At 36.0% G+C, this 16,599-nt stretch overlaps 1 protein-coding gene across 1 annotated transcript; it reads left to right on the top strand.

Moving 5' to 3' along the window:
- Positions 1-11,533: 11,533 nt before the first annotated feature.
- LOC131930622 (pre-mRNA-splicing factor CWC22 homolog) lies at positions 11,534-16,557 on the top strand. Its single transcript, XM_059287189.1, has 2 exons — positions 11,534-12,354; positions 15,812-16,557. The coding sequence occupies exons 1-2, from the start codon at positions 11,698-11,700 to the stop codon at positions 15,989-15,991; spliced, it is 837 nt and encodes a 278-aa protein (XP_059143172.1). The 5' UTR covers positions 11,534-11,697; the 3' UTR covers positions 15,992-16,557.
- The last annotated feature ends 42 nt before the right edge of the window (positions 16,558-16,599 follow it).

The following is a 16,599-nucleotide window of genomic DNA, read 5'->3' as shown; positions in this document are numbered from 1 at the left end:
GTAATGATCTCTCCAGAAACATAACACCTTTCTAAATTTGAATGGAATATCTACCATAATGGGAGCAAATATACAATGAGCCTGAGGGACTGTTAGTTATTGTTGTGAAAGTGAATATGACCCAGAAGGTTGCTGAATCTCTTCGTAGAAAATTCTGCCTTCAAAAACTTCCATAAGCAGAACTGAATTGACATACAACCAAATTGTTATTCTGCAGAGTGCCAGTGTCTCCTCTTGCTTTCTCTCCATCCCTGCTAATGCAGTCAAATATTGGTTGTATTATTTTTTGTATTCATGCACAGAAGAAATATTTAGGGTCAGGCTGTTTATAAATTTCCTGGGATTAGCACTTCAGGCAGTGGTCTAGTGTACTGTTACTTTGTCTTTCCTGAAAATATTTCTTTTTTTTCACTTTGCATCAGCCTTTTCATTTTATTATGAGTGCCAACTGTTGACACATTATTGATAGTTGAAATGCAGTATATTGGGTAGACCTCATCATCTATCAATGGCTGCCATTCTTCATCTTCTAACTCTGATACTAATGGCTGCCGTTCTTCATCTTCTACCTCTGATACTAATAGTTCAGACTCAAAACTTGTTGGTCATTTTCACCTGCTATACTAAAACTGGCAAATATATTCCTTTATCATTAGCACTTGAGTTTAGACAAAAGCGTTCAAGACTTGTTTCTGTTGTGCTCTCAATAACGTTTGTGACTATTTATAAACCTTACTCTTAGGGTCACAACCTGTAGAACACCCCACACTCCCAGTTTGATCAATTCATTGCCCAGTATCAACTTTCAAGCAGCATTACAAAGTTGTTTTGCCTTTTTGTCCTCATTTGTACTCCTAATGAGGTTAATGGCAAGTTACTCTAAAAGGCTTGAATGTCTCTATCTACATTCCAGAGCTCCCTAAAAGAGTACAAATCACTATATATGTCCTCCCACAGGCAATCTTACCCCTGCATTTCATTAACCTATTGTAACACTAAACTACAGTTCTGTCTGTAACTGCAAGTCAGAGCTCCAGCAAAGAGTATAAATCACTGGATGTGTCCACCCACAGGTTAACTCTTGCTTGAGAATCCCATCAACCTGTAGTATCATATTACAGCTCTCCCATTGACAACAACACGTCTTGTGTTCCCCAAGGCCACAATGCCCTGAATACCTTAACTGTGTCAGTATTGTTACCCACCCCACAATGAAGAAAGAAAAGAATTTACTATAAGAAAGTCTTTGGGTGTAATCCACCCAGTTGCCGGGGACAGGGTACCAAATATGTTGCCGGGGAAAGGGTTAACTTTATAATATAAGGATCTGCAGTTGTTACTAATGCAGGTGAAGCTTATGATTAATATTATATTTGACATAATAGACAACAATAACACCTATAAACAATGACATTTTTGTGTTATATAATATGTGCATGATCTTCAAGCATTTGTTATAAAAGTATGATAATACCTGATGGCCTGTAATTATAATAAGAAACTCATAGTAAAACATGTATTATTAATTTTCTTTTATGATTCAGAGAAATATGATAATACAAGTCTTTAAATTTAGTAATATGAAAAGTAAAACAGGGTATCACGATTATTTTTAATACAATTCTTTTTGGAACTATTGTTTTGTTTTTTTGTGTTGTTATCTAATATTTGTAAAAAATAATGTAAAAAAATTGCATAACTTTTAGAATGTAATGTGCATAAGTTTAAATACTTGACATGCATTATAATTTGTTAAATGCTGAAGAAATTAAGGTTTTAGTTAGATTATGAATAAAAATTTACCTTTATAAACCTAATTTCCTCTTTCAACCTGATAATATTTAAAAAGTTAATGGTATCTGCTTCACAGTGATCATTAGTGTTACACATACAATTTGAAAAATTCATGGCATTAATATAAGTTGGAGATTTTAAAAAGTTGATAGTGAATTTGAAGTATTGCAGTGTACATTATTAATGTATATGATGTAAACAATAATTAAGTAAAGATATTTTTTTAAAAAAAAAGCTAAACTAGTTGGACTGTTGTAATTGACTTGAAATTGAAAATTTAGATTTTAAAAAAAAATTCAGTTTTGATAAAATTGAAATTTCCTGTTTTAAAAAAGAAATTTGAAATAGAATAAAAAATAAGTGTATAACATTAAATATTTGAATTGTATTTTTTAAAAGTTGTTTCTAATAAAAAAATAAATCAAAAGTTCACTACATTTTAAATAAATGTAAATACATTTGTAAATTTTTTGAAACTTTAGTTTTAATGTTGTTTTTTTAAGTGTACATTTCTTTACCACTTCTCCAAAGACAAAATCAACATGTTTCACTTCCTTATCCTTCATTATTATTGAAATAAAGGATCATTCCAATAGAGAAAATACCATCTTTGATTCCACCAAGCATTGTCTATATTTTAAAAGAATCATTTTCTTAAATCTATAGATATTCCATTAGTCATCCATATTTTTAGGTTGTGTTTTAGTTACATACGATTTTATTTTACGTTCTAAATAAAAAATAAATAAGGAGATAGCTTAACATATTTCTTGCCTATATCTCCCTGTATGTGATGTCTTAACCAGTAGCTATTATTGTGACTAATTTATGCCCTCTTTATAATGTTATATGTAGCCATTTATTTTTAAGAAAAGTTTGGCCAGTTATATATAATATATACTGATTAAATTAGCATATTTTAAGCGTATTATGCTTACTTGTTTTCTTGCTTCATTCCGGTATTTAAAAGAAAAACTATTGTCTCCCTTATTTCAAATTGTCTCTCTTTGTTATCCTTGTTAATTTGTAATTATTATACTTAAAATTTTCTTTTTTTAAACATTCCATTGTACATTGTAACGAGATAGCTGTACATAAAGCTAAATGTTATAAAAGTCAGTTAATACACTCAGCAAAAATTTAATTACCTTACCTTGTGTAAGGTGGCCAGCTTAATAGTTACTTTATTTCATAATGGTTACCTTATTTCATAATGGTTACCTTATTTCATAATGGTTACCTTATTTCATAATGGTTACCTTATTTCATAATGGTTACCTTATTTCATAATGGTTACCTTATTTCATAATGGTTACCTTATTTCATAATGGTTACCTTATTTCATAATGGTTACCTTATTTCATAATGGTTACCTTATTTCATAATGGTTACCTTATTTCATAATGGTTACCTTATTTCATAATGGTTACCTTATTTCATGTGGCTACTTCATTTGATGTGGTTACTTAAATTTTGATGGGTTCTTAAGTAGGATATCACAGGATTGATTTCATGAGTTTGTTCCCTTCGTTGTGGACCCTAGTACCCCCCCCTCTACCCCCCCCCCCCCCCCCAGTTTTGTAAAGTGTCTGGGGCATGTGTTAACAACACTATCCCCTCTGAGAAACAGATGAACTCTACTACCCCTACCTTAAAGATCATCAGATGCAAAATGTTTCCTGACTTTATTTGATATAGGTACCATATTTTATAGAGATGGAGTGGCCTAGCTGTAGAGAGTATGACTGCTAACTTGTGAGAGCTAGACTGCTAACCCTGTAATTCTAGAGTTCGAATCCGGGCTCAAGTCAGTAGACCGTCCCTGAGTTCACCTAGCTCTGATTGTAGCTAACTCACTTTAGGGAAAGTAAAGGCGGCTGGGCATAGTTCTGACCACACCATCTCTTCATATGCCGGGATCACAGAAACAGGTGAACTACTTCACTTGTCCCATAGACCGTCAGGTTTGGAAGGGGAATTTTACTACCATATTTTATATGGTTATCTTATGTAAATGATAATCTAATCTTGGTGTAGTTATCTTAAATTAATGTGATTACATTATCTTGAAGTAATTGCCTATTCCAGATGTGATTACCTTATCTCTTAGTGTAATTACCATGTGTTGATGTAATTACCATAGCAATCAAAATTATATTCCAGAATTGGTAATCTGAAGCGCTTCCAATCACTTTTTAAATAAACCTGTAAAAACAAATGTGCCAGAATAATAAATGTATACATGTTTTTAAAGTCTAACAAATGAGTTGTTTTTTATTGTGTGATTTAGTTGAATTATGACACATGTTAAGATGGATTATGTCCATGGTATGCTTTAGAGTTTAGATGTTCCTTGTATGATTTGATGGATTATGTCCCTTGTGTGTTTTAGAAGAACAATTTATGGATTATGTTCCTTCGAGACTTAGGGTGGATTATGTCCTTTGTCATCCTTAGATGGATTATGTCCCTTGAAATGGATACATGTTATGAACAACGACCAGAAGTATATGATTAGGTCAAAGCTAGACTAATTGAGGTAGAATAAGACAACGTTGGACTGAGGCAATGTCCAACTATAAAAAATACTAATGTGAGCTCATTAGAGGCGCAGATGGTGTAACGAGTGGTCAGAAAAAAAATGTCCTTATTTTTTTTTCTCTATATAAAAATGATAGCTGCAGTGAGGTTAATGGAAATAGTAATAAAACAGTAAGTTTTTGTATCCTCACACATTTAAGACAGGTTCAGTGGACGTTTCGACCCAAGGTTTTCATCAGCACACGCCAGTGGTCTGGTCAAATCCCTGCTAATTTTGGGTCATCAGCTTTAAATTGTAATTTTCCCTCCCTTGTAGCCATCTCCACCAAGTACCTCACCTTAATAGCCACCTTTTGTAATAGACTTCATTCGTAATTTCCCTAGTGCTGTATTTCCAGTAGGTTGACTTGGTGAACGTAAAAAAATCACAGGAAAAGAAAACACAGAAAAAAAAGTCACAGTTTTTGCTAGGAAAAAAAGTCACAGAAAAAAAGTCACAATAGAAAAATTTTATCGAAAAAAAGTCACAGACATAAAGTCATAGAAAAAAAGTCACAAAAATCTTTTCAGAAATATTTTGATTTATTTGTTGAAATTAATAAAATTTTGTATGTTTATTGTTGTGGGTTGTATTTTTTTATAGCATATATTATTTATAGACGTTAAAAGAATTATGGTTTATAACAATTGTAAGTAAAAATATTCTAAGATAATTTACACAACAATCTCAACTTTTGTTACTATTTAGTTAAATACGCGGTAGAAAAATTAATTATAAAAGAAATTTAGGCACATCATTGTGTTTCGCATATGTTTTTCCGTAGGCTATTCTCTGGTCGGCCTCTCCTCAGTTGGCCTAGTCCGAACATATTGTGTGTTGTTGACGTTTTGTGTCTATGACAGCCTTTGAACCTTGTCGGCTTTCTGTTTTGATCCTATGCTTTGTTATGTAATGAGCGCGATAAATATGGGCAGTAAAGGTGGTTAAACTAAGCATAACTCTTGTTGCGAGCGATGAGTTGAGGGCAGCAAGTCAGATGAGCTTACCATTTCACTGTAATTTAATGTTGGTATTAAAAAAAAAACACGATGAAAACCGAGGACTTTGGAACATTCTATTAAATGCTATTAATATTATGTTTAACTTAATTACAATCTACATACTTCATACTAAATATTTTTATATGAATTATAATAATTACCATGCGTATACAACTACACACATTAAATTTAATTAATCCTAATTTAATTTGCACTCTCTGAATATATAATTCATAAAAGTATTAACAAATTCCATGCAAATATATACTTGTGACATTTTTTCCTGTGATTTTTTTTACTGTGACTTTTTTTCTGTGTTTTTTTCCTGTGTTTATTTTTCCTCTGAAATTTTTTCCTGCAATCGGTTGACTTATCTAGAGTGTAGCCTTCTTCACTCTCATATAATTTTATAAACATCTCTAATTGTGGTTCCACACACCCCTCCCCATTGAATTGAACATTACTCTCGTGTTTTGACAGCATAACAAATATCCATATCTAATTTTACACAAATATCCATATCTCATTTTACACCCATGTCAATATCCCAATGTACACATGTATTCATATTTCAAATGTAGGCTATATTCCCATTTACTCAAATATCTACATGTAGGCTATATACCAATTTACTAAAATATACACATCCCAATTAACAAAAATATCCATGTAAAAATAAAAGTTTTGACAAAGTTTGAGAATATTTATATAAATGTATAAAAAAACTAATATTATACCTATGTACGGATTTTTTTTTTTAAATTAAATAGTGTCTACGTTGTTTATTACTCAGCTAGGTTATAATTTTAATTCGTTGGTAATTTATTTCCAACTTAAGGGAAACAACTCAATAGTTTCGATAAAATCAACGGTGCTTAGTTATATCCCCTTACTGAAGTGTTCAACTGATACAATTTTAAAAATTATTTCTAAATTTTTGCTTCAAGTCAGGGGGCGGATTAAGCTTAAGAGGGCATCTTTCAGGCATCTCTTCGGCTCCGCCCCCTCCCCGAAGAATGTCTACCCCCTCCCCGAACGAAATAGAATTCATAAAGAAAATATATAGAAAATATATACTTTTACCAGTGTACGCACCCCCCCCCCCCAGAGAATTTCAAGTGCCCCCCCCCCCCCACCTGTCTGGAAGAAACACTGCCTACTATCGAAGGCTTTTACCTCATCTTAATTAATTGTTGTTGATATTAATGCCCAAGTATGGGATTAAACCACTGGGCAACAAACAGTAGCTACAAATTAAAATTTCGACATCAAATTTTAACCCAGCACACACGGTGAACGACATATAGCTGGGGGATTGGGGTACAATCGAAATAAAAATGTATCATATTTGGCACAATTAGAGGGGTTAATTAATTTTTTTTTAAGATTTTGATTATCAAGTATGGTATAGCGTCTAGTTCTCTTTATGATGGATTCTACTGTAATTTGTTACTTCATCAACGTCCAATTGTTTAAATCAGGGAGATGACTTCAAAGAAATGTTTGAAAACATAAGTTAAAAGAACCCACCTTTTTAAGGCTCTTCCGTATCGTCATCAACAACGACTGTCTCCCTTTCATCGCGTCGCGACGTCTGGATTTTGACCATCTGGCCACCACCTGACCGTCTCGACCACAGACTGACCGTGAATGACGTGTCCAGGGAGGCCATCTGAACACCACCTGAACGTCTCGACCACAGACTGACCGCTGAATGACGTGTCGCGGTCGGCCACCTGGGCACCACCTGACGTCTTTCCAACCGTCTCGCCGACAGACTGACCGCTGTGTGACGTGTCTGGATGAAATCAGTGTCCATTCATTCAAGCAGCAGACAATAATAATGTAAATCTGACACCCGTTGACGTCATGCGCAGAAGATGGGGTATATAAATTCGGAGGATTTGAAAAAAATAATATTGACACACGCAGATACACAAGACAAAGTCAAGAGTTCTAGTTTTCGTAAACTTTGGAAACAATATTTTTAAAGTAGTCTTAAAAAGGTAAGTTTGTTTTTACTCCTATAAAAACTTAAGTAGCAGGTTAATATTCGTGAAAGTATAATATTTTATAAACATTCTGCAAGACTTTAGAAATATTTTTGACTGTTTGTCTATTCTTTTTAAATTGGGATTAAGTTAAATGATCAATTTGATAGGGTGGTCTTGGAGATATTTACATTAGCATTTATAAAGTGCGGTGTTGTGTTGCTTCAAGACCCGTCCCCCAACTAAAAAAAATCATAACTGTCAACAATTAAACATTGGGTTAGGTTTATAAGGTTTCGTCCATAAATTGTGTTACATTTTAAAACGATTTTTTTTCATCCCAATCACATGTTTTATAGTTTTTATAATTTTTAATAAAAAAGCCAAATAATTTCAAAAGTTTGCTTTTAACAATGAAAAAATGTATACGTTACAATTACTGAACCCCCTCCTCCAATTTCCTTCGGCACCCATCCAATGATTTTGACACCTTTCCCCATAATGATTTTGAGATCATATCCCAATAGGGATTGTGACACCCTTCCCAATAGGGATTTTGACACCCTTCTCAATAGGGATTTTGACACCCTTCCCAAAAGGGATTTAGACACCCTTCCCCATAATGATTTTGACACCCTTCCCCATACGGATTTTGACACCCTTCCCCATACGGATTTTGACACCCTTCCCAATAGGGATTTAGACACCCTTCCCAATAGGGATTTTGACACCCTTCCCCATAATGATTTTGACACCCTTCCCCATAGGGATTTTGACACCCTTCCCAATAGGGATTTTGAAACCCTTCCCAATAGGGATTTTGACACCCTTCCCAATAGGGATTTTGACACACTTCCCAATAGGGATTTTGACAACCTTCCCCATAGGGATTTTGACACCCTTCCCAATAGGGATTTTGAAACCCTTCCCAATAGGGATTTTGACACCCTTCCCAATAGGGATTTTGACACACTTCCCAATAGGGATTTTGACACCCTTCCCCATAGGGATTTTGACACCCTTCCCCATAGGGATTTTGACACCCTTCCCAATAGTGATTCTGACACCCTTCCCAATAGGGATTTCGACACCCTTCCCAATAGGGATTTCGACACCCTTCCCAAAAGGGATTTTGACACCCTTCCCAATAGGGATTCTGGCACCCTTCCCAATAGGGATTCTGGCACCCTTCCGTAATTTTGTGACGGTGTGTGATGAGGGGGGGGGGGGGTTGGATGGTGCGACGTCACACTATTGCATTATAATAAAGCAATGTTAGAAAACGAATTTTAGACGTTATTTCGCGTTTTAATTAACTGTAGTAGGAATTGATTAAATTACTCTATGTTGACAGTTCAGACAAGATTTTGGAAAAATATCGATGTTTTATGAAAAATTCAAATTTGAGGGGGATTGTAGGCTGAGGTGTGACGTCATTTTAGGGGGGGGGGTCTGGCTATTTGTGACAATGTGACGGAGGTGATGGGGGGGGGGGGGGTTAAAAATCGTCCAAAAAAGCGTGATGACCCATATTGTGATTTTCTCTGTCTGACCTGTATGTTTAAATCACAATTCTAAAAAAACAATTGATTGATTTATAATGGCTTAAACTTATGATGAAAGATGTTCATATCTTCCGTAGATTAGCCATGATGATACCAACACTGATGTTTGTGATGGCTGCCTTTATCAACACATACAAGGCTTCACCCACTGAAAACCGGTTCCATCCGGTCATTTGGTCCAACCAGTTCGTCAAGGGCAAACCCGTGCTGTTCGGGAAAATCCGAGAAAACGAAACTGTGGTCCACCTCGAACCCAAACTAACAGCGTACGATGAAGACGACTCGGGTAGCGGACAATTTATCTGCAGCTATTTGATTCTCAGACGAAATATTTACGGCCAGAGTAGCGTCCCCTTTGAGATTGTCGTCACGGATAAAATCATCGGCGCGGCGGAAGTGCGCGTGAAAGCAGGAGAAAAACTAAACGTCAACAGGAGGCGGTATTACAAACTTGAAATAGTCGCCCGGGACTGCGGTACGCCGGTCCGGCGCTCGTCCAAAGCTTTTTTACTCATCAAAGTCATAGAAACCAACGATGACGTCAGGTTCGTCAAGGAGACCTACGTCGCTTACGTCAACGAGGGTAAAATGTACGACGCCATTTTGAAGGTGGAGCCTACAGATTTGGAGTTCCCCAAACCAAACGTTTCTGTTTGTTTCTTCGAGATTATAAATGACGATATCCCTTTTGATATTTCCTCAACCGGAGTTTTGAAAAACAAGCATCCTTTGCAGTACGCCAACGGATCGAGTTTTTTCTTCGCCGTGGTCGGTACCGATTGTGAAGGCCGGGCGTCCAAACCAATTTTCATCAAAGTTGTCGTCTACGCTCCGGCTGAGAGTTCGTCACTTCCCACCTCGAATATTCAGTCAAGCGTGCAGATGGTGAGCCAGATCCTAGACACGCATGCGTCAGAGGATTCCGGTAGCGGTTCTAGAATGTACTTCGTGCCCCTGGTTATCGCGTGCGTGAGCATCCTGCTCCTGCTCCTGCTGCTAGCCGTAGTGCACATCTATAGCTCCCGGAGCAGATGGACCAAGCTGGTGGAGGAGAAACAGGACCTTGAATGGGACAATTCTAGTCTCGATTCCTGAGTGGAATGTTCTAGATTCCTAGATTGACACATACTATGTCGAGGTGGAACATTTAAGATATCTGGTTGGGCATATCTGATCTCGATTCCTGAGTGGAGTATTCTAAATTCCTGGTTGGGTAATTCAGTCTATATTCCAAGTTGGGACATTACTAGTCTATATTCCTGAGTGGAAAATTCTAGATCTCTGGTTCGACAATTCCTAATGGGTCAACTGAAAATAAATCGACTATGTGAACGACACTAGAAATATGACTGACTGTTTCAATATTTCTGATAGACAGTTCCAGTATCAATTATTATTCCAGTATCGTTTCCTAATGTGGCTATTCTTATGCTTTAGCCCATTTACATCTTTTAGTTTCATTTGTACTTGTCGTATTCTTATCCCTACCTCACTCAAAACTTTACCATCTCCTTATCTTTACTAATTGCTGTTTTATCTTTGTCATTATAATTATGTTTTCTTTTTTGTGTATATTTATGTTTATCTGTATATGTGGAACTACTATGTATATACTGTAGATATATATGTGTGTGATGTTGATTTTTGCAGTAATTAATTTTTTATTTTAAAAATTACATTAAAAATTTTCTTTTCTTCATTCAACATAATAAAAACATGAATTCAAATGATTCCTGCGTCTGAAATTAATTTAAAAAAAAATTGTCTGCTTTAACTCATATGTTATACCACGGCTAATAACTAGTTCTGCACAAACGCAACGTGTAGGGTAGTCGTATTTTAAAAAGAATAAAAAAAAAACAACTGTAAAAGTTAGCTCTCGACAACTAGAAATTGATTTTTTAATTAATTTCATTTTTCTGGTTAATTATTTAAATATATAGATCTTCAAAATGTGTTACTCATTCGGACAATAGTTTTTAACCTACTAGTCTTGACATTTTCTAAGATCTAAAAATTGTCTAAAGCAAACCTAATGGCTGTTTCAAGGGGAGAATACTTGATTAAAATATTCCGTACCTATTGAAATCACAAGGTTAATTCCCTTGCTTTTTTAAACTGATCAATCGGGTGTTACCCGGTGCGGCACTTAATGGTGTCACCCCCCAGAGGCGTAGCGACCCTTCCCGGGAACAAGCTTTCAAATTTTTGATTTGCACCCCCCCCCCTCAAGTTTTTCTCTATATATTTTGCTACTTTTTGCCTTGGTGTCACCCCCCCCCCCCCTAAATGGTGTCACCCGCTGCGGTCCGCCCCCCCCCTCGCTACGCCTTTGCTACTACATTTAGTCATGTAGTGTGTCACTGGGTCACAGCTTAAGATTCTAAGTGATTACAAAAAGGGGAAATAACTATCATGGGAACTAATAGAAATTATCAGTGAGTTGGTGTTCACCAAATCATTTTGAAAACACTAATTGATGTGTGTTGTAAAGGGAGATAAATCTCACTTTGAATAACATTTTCCACGCTTAAAAAAATAACAAAAAAATTCACTACCGACTGAGAAAAGCTCACATAGTATAATAGGCCAACCGATCAGGTGACGCGTGTTACTTTAGCTCAGATTCTTCATTTTAGCTCAGACGTTCGTCTTGCGAACGCCGTTTTTTATATTAATAAAAAGCAAATCAGTCTTATTTTATTACAACCTCGGCATTTGGAAACCAAGTTTTATTTTAGTAAGCGTCAAGACACCATAACTTTATGATGGAGAATTCTCTACCTGTAATTAAAGTATCCACAGAGAAGGTTGAGAAGTCAAAAGATAAGACCGATGACAGAAAAGATAAAACCGCTGACAGAAAAGATAAAACCACTGATAGAAAAGATAAAACCACTGACAGAAAAGATAAAACCGCTGACAGAAAAGATAAAACCGCTGACAGAAAAGATAAAACCGCTGACAGAAAAGATAAAACCGCTGAGAGAAAAGATAAAACCACTGACAGAAAAGATAAAACCACTGACAGAAAAGATAAAACCACTGACAGAAAAGATAAAACCGCTGACAGAAAAGATAAAACCACTGACAGAAAAGATAAAACCACTGACAGAAAAGATGAAACCGCTGAGAGAAAAGATAAAACCGCTGACAGAAAAGATAAAACCACTGACAGAAAAGATGAAACCGCTGAGAGAAAAGATAAAACCGCTGACAGAAAAGATAAAACCGCTGACAGAAAAGATAAAACCGCTGACAGAAAAGATAAAACCGCTGAGAGAAAAGATAAAACCACTGACAGAAAAGATAAAACCACTGATAGAAAAGATGAAACCGCTGAGAGAAAAGATGAAACCGCTGACCGAAAAGAAAACGACACAGAACAAGCACAGGCGACAGGCATCCAAAAGGTGGAAACAGTGAGTTAAATTAAATTTTCAACTTTTATTTTTTTTATGTTTTGGTTGATTAAGGTGTTGGGTTGTTAGTAATGTAATCTGGTCTAGCTTATGGATAGAAGTAAACTAACACCCATTTTTAAAGATTTTATTATCTGACTGGTATAAGAAATCCATCCAGGCTTTTTAATGAAGTTAAGCCAATTTATTACCCTTTTTGCCAAGTTTTATGCAATTAAGAATGCTTGTTTGGATGATTTTGGATACCTATTTCCGCTATTAGACTCTTCCATGAAATAGGTGTGTTGGGTTGTTAGAAGTATAGTAATCTCGACTAGTGTTTTGGTTAGAAATTAGGGTTAGGCGTATGGTAGGACTAGGGTTGGTGTTAGGGTTAGGGTTAGCATTGATATTAGCAAGCCATGTGTACTTTAGTTAAATACCAGTAACCTTACACCCCTTTTTAAAAAAGATTCTATTATCAGAAACTGGTATAACATTCGTAGGAACAGGGATGCCTGTATTCTTTAAAGTAAGAATTTGCAGATAGTTTTCTCCTAAATGTGTTTCTCAAAATTTAAAAAAAAATCTCATTAAATTTATAATTATCGTTAGTGGAGGGCAGTGGCGTAGCGAGGTCGGGTGTAACCCGGTGCGGCACTTAATGGTGTCACCCCCCAGAGGCGAAGCGACCCTTCCCGGGGACAAACTTACAAATTTTCGATTTGCACCCCCCTCAAACTTTCGATTTGCACCACCCTTAAGTTTTCGATTTGCACCCCCCTCAAGTTTTTCTCTATATATTTTGCTATTTTTTGCTTTGGTGTCACCCCCCTAAATGGTGTCACCCGGTGCGGTCCGCACCCCCCGCCCCCCCCCCTCGCTACGCCTCTGGTGGAAGGGATGGGTGTCTGGAGGTCCCAGAAATATTGTACAAGTCATATTCTACGGGAATGTAAAGATGCTAATAAGGTTGGGAAGGATAAAAAATATTGTATGTTCATGATCCCATAATTGTGTGAATTAGAATAGTTCAATTATTTGGACATCATTGCAAACTAGTTAGTAATTAGTATGTATTATGCAATGGAGCAAAATGCCACTAAAAGGAAAAAAAAAAATTCATAAAAAACGTTTTAATAACAAGCTTTTATGTAATGATGCACTAAAAAGTAGAAAATAAATTATAGACTACTATTTAAATAACTATAAAGAAAAGCGTGGGTCACTTTAGTATCTATTGGATACCTTTACTAATGTTAAGGAAGACACCCACGCTTTTCTTTATAGTTATTTAAATAGTAGTCTATAATTTATTTTCTACTTTTTAGTGCATCATTACATAAAAGCTTGTTATTAAAACGTTTTTTATGAATTTTTTTTCAGTACTTTACATGTTTTATCTACAATAGAGTTACATGACTAAAAACCATTGCGCGCCTACTGAATATCACGTTCAGTAGGCGCGCAATGGTTTTTGAACGCAGCCATTACGTGGTCGTGATGGCGCAGCTATTGATGACGCGTGTGGTGTGGTTGGCTAGACATGCCTACTAATTCGGTCCAAATTTTAATTAATTCATAAAAAATCAATTAGGCATCCAATTAAGTCAAATTTAGTTTCAGATTGCATTGTCTTCATGTCTTGACCCACGTGCCAAATGTGAATCGTATCGGTCAAGTAGAACTGTCCGAATTTTCACTCCTGCGTTTCCGTCTAGACTGACGACTGACGACTTACGACAGACAGAGGAAGTGAGTTAAATAAAAGCTTGTAAAAATAATTAGGTTTAAAATTTCAAAATTGTTGCAATACTAGCAATTGGAGTTTACGAAGGTAGAGGTGTTGGGTTGTTAGGGATATTTTAATATTAGTTTAGTCCTGATGTAGAGATAGCGATTAGTGTTTAAGTTTTAGTGATATAGTTATATCACAAAAGACCTAATGGAAATCCATTGTATTATCATTATGGGAAACTGGTGAAAAGTTGAACGTTAAAATTCAGATGCTCTCAATAGGCTTGAAAAGCTGGTTCCGAATGGTTGTTGCCAGAAAGTATTTTTTCAAACCTAAATTGAATGTTTTACACCATTTGTGAAATAAGTGCAAAATGATTACTATGTTAAAGCTTTGATTTTTTTAGTATGATTACATAGCTTATTGTAACCTTATGTTCGAATGACAGGGCTTTTAAAAAGTTGGATGGAGGATACCGATGTCCCATAATAGACTCCTCTAAAAATAGGTGCTGGGGGGGGGGGGGTTGTAAGTAGTATTGCAATCGACTAGTTTTATAATTATAAATTAGGTTAGGATTAGGGTTGGGGTTAAATTTAGGGATAGTTAGCAATGACATCAGTAAGCTCTGTGCGTATATTTAACTACTAGTTACCTAACACCCCATGTATATAAAAAAAAAATCTCCAAATTTTTTTAACAAGGGTCGCAGTTTACCGGTAATGTATACACTATACTTGAGTAAAGTATTAACCTTATAAAACCCACTAAGTGAACACCGTCCCTAACCGAACTCTCTTCACGCGTGCTACCATCTATCTATATATATAATTCTCTTCTTCGAGCCGTTAGAAAACAAGCTGCAAACGCTCCCCCTACCTCCCCACCCCTACATGGTTTTAGTGAGCCGTGTTCACTCTAAATGTTTACAAGCAGAGCCAACGATTTTAAACGTAGGGGGGGGGGGGGGGAGGGGGGAGGGAAGGAAGGGGGGGGGGGTTATGGTCCTTAACGAGCTACTTATAGTGTTTTAAAGAAATATTTTCAGTGTCAGCGTTGGTACTGTCGAATTCACAAATTATGAATTATTGAAAATTAGAAACAACTAAATAGCGGCGTATGTTATGCCGCGGGCCGGCTCGTAGCTTTATAATCCTCGGATCTAAATTTACCACAATACCACAAAAAGCCATAATATGCCACAGCCGGACAATTGTAAAAGACGTATTCCATTTTCACAATCACGTTTAAAATCTTAAAAATAAGGATACATAGGAACTTGTTAAAATGTTTTTTGTTTAAAGGAACATGTGAACTGACAGAGGCATATCTTGTACTAAAAGTACTGAGACAATACATCATAATTTTCTTTTACGGTAGCAAGATGAGTAAGCCGAGGCTACTTGTAATTTTTTTTTTTGATTTTTGTATCCCTACAAGGTAAAAGGTCTTTAGTTTACGTTACTTGTACATCTCTGGCATCCGTTTACAATTCCTCATAAAATAATTAGCAATAAACTCTACAATCTTCTTTAGCAACGTATAAATTACACTTTTAATTTAAGGTCAGTGATGAAGAGTTTGTTTCTTGACCACGGCATACGAAAGGATAGCCTGGTCAGCACTATGCTCAGACGCCTTTACTTTCAGGTACCCATCGGAGCTGGCTGGACTCAGGTCGTCTTACGGACTATTGTATGAACTGATACAAAGTTTAAAATGTTTGTTTTTGTGTTACAGGAGCGAGATGAACAGGCCGAGATAGACAGTCTACTAGATGAACTGAAAAAATGGCTGCCTGGCGACTTAGAGGGAGAGAACAGGGAGGAAGAGATTATCAACACGGCTACCATCATGCTGTCTAAGCTCACGATGATGGCCCTGTACTGTCACAATCATCCTGAGTTATTGAAACGTTGAGCTTAATTAACCATCATGGTGTCTTAGCTCACGATCTAGACTGTGGATTGTCAAGCTTATCCTGAGCTATTGAAACGTTGAGCTTAACAACCATCATGGTGTCTTAGCTCACGATGATGGCCCTGTACTGTCAAAATCATCCTGAGTTATTGAAACGTTGAAGTAAACAAATTACCATCATGTCTTAGCTCACGATCATGATTGTGGATTGTCAAGCTTAACATGAGCTATTGAAACGTTGAGGTTAACAAACTACCATCACGATGTCTAAGCTCACGACTCTGTGGACTCTCAGGCTTATCTGGATTTAAAAACCGTTGATGCTGACATCATGCTAAGCTCAACATGATGGCCATGTATTATTATTCTCATCCGGAGTTAAAGAAACGCTGAGGTAGAGTTCGTGAACATAGCTGCTATCAGATTGATCAGACTCGTGATGTTACCTTACTGCTGAGCTCAACTTGAATTCATGTTATTTTTAAAAGCATGTGAATGACAGTTTTAACAATTTACGTCGAATTATATTTTAATGTTTTTAAAGTACGATGAAGTTGATGTAAATAAAAAAAAATAGGATTTTACAAGTTTTTTTTTTTGCTGAATGA

Source organism: Physella acuta, unplaced genomic scaffold (genome assembly GCF_028476545.2).
Source record: "Physella acuta isolate Inbredline_101_S28 unplaced genomic scaffold, ASM2847654v3 ptg001810l, whole genome shotgun sequence".
Classification (NCBI taxonomy): Eukaryota; Metazoa; Mollusca; class Gastropoda; family Physidae; genus Physella; species Physella acuta.
This window is presented reverse-complemented; position numbering and strand designations above follow the sequence as displayed.

Coding starts and splice junctions, on each gene's coding strand:
- LOC131930622 (XM_059287189.1), top strand. CDS start 11,698: ATGATGGAGAATTCTCTACCTGTAATTAAAGTATCCACAGAGAAGGTT. Junction 12,355..15,811: donor GCATCCAAAAGGTGGAAACA/GTGAGTTAAATT, acceptor TTTGTGTTACAG/GAGCGAGATGAACAGGCCGA.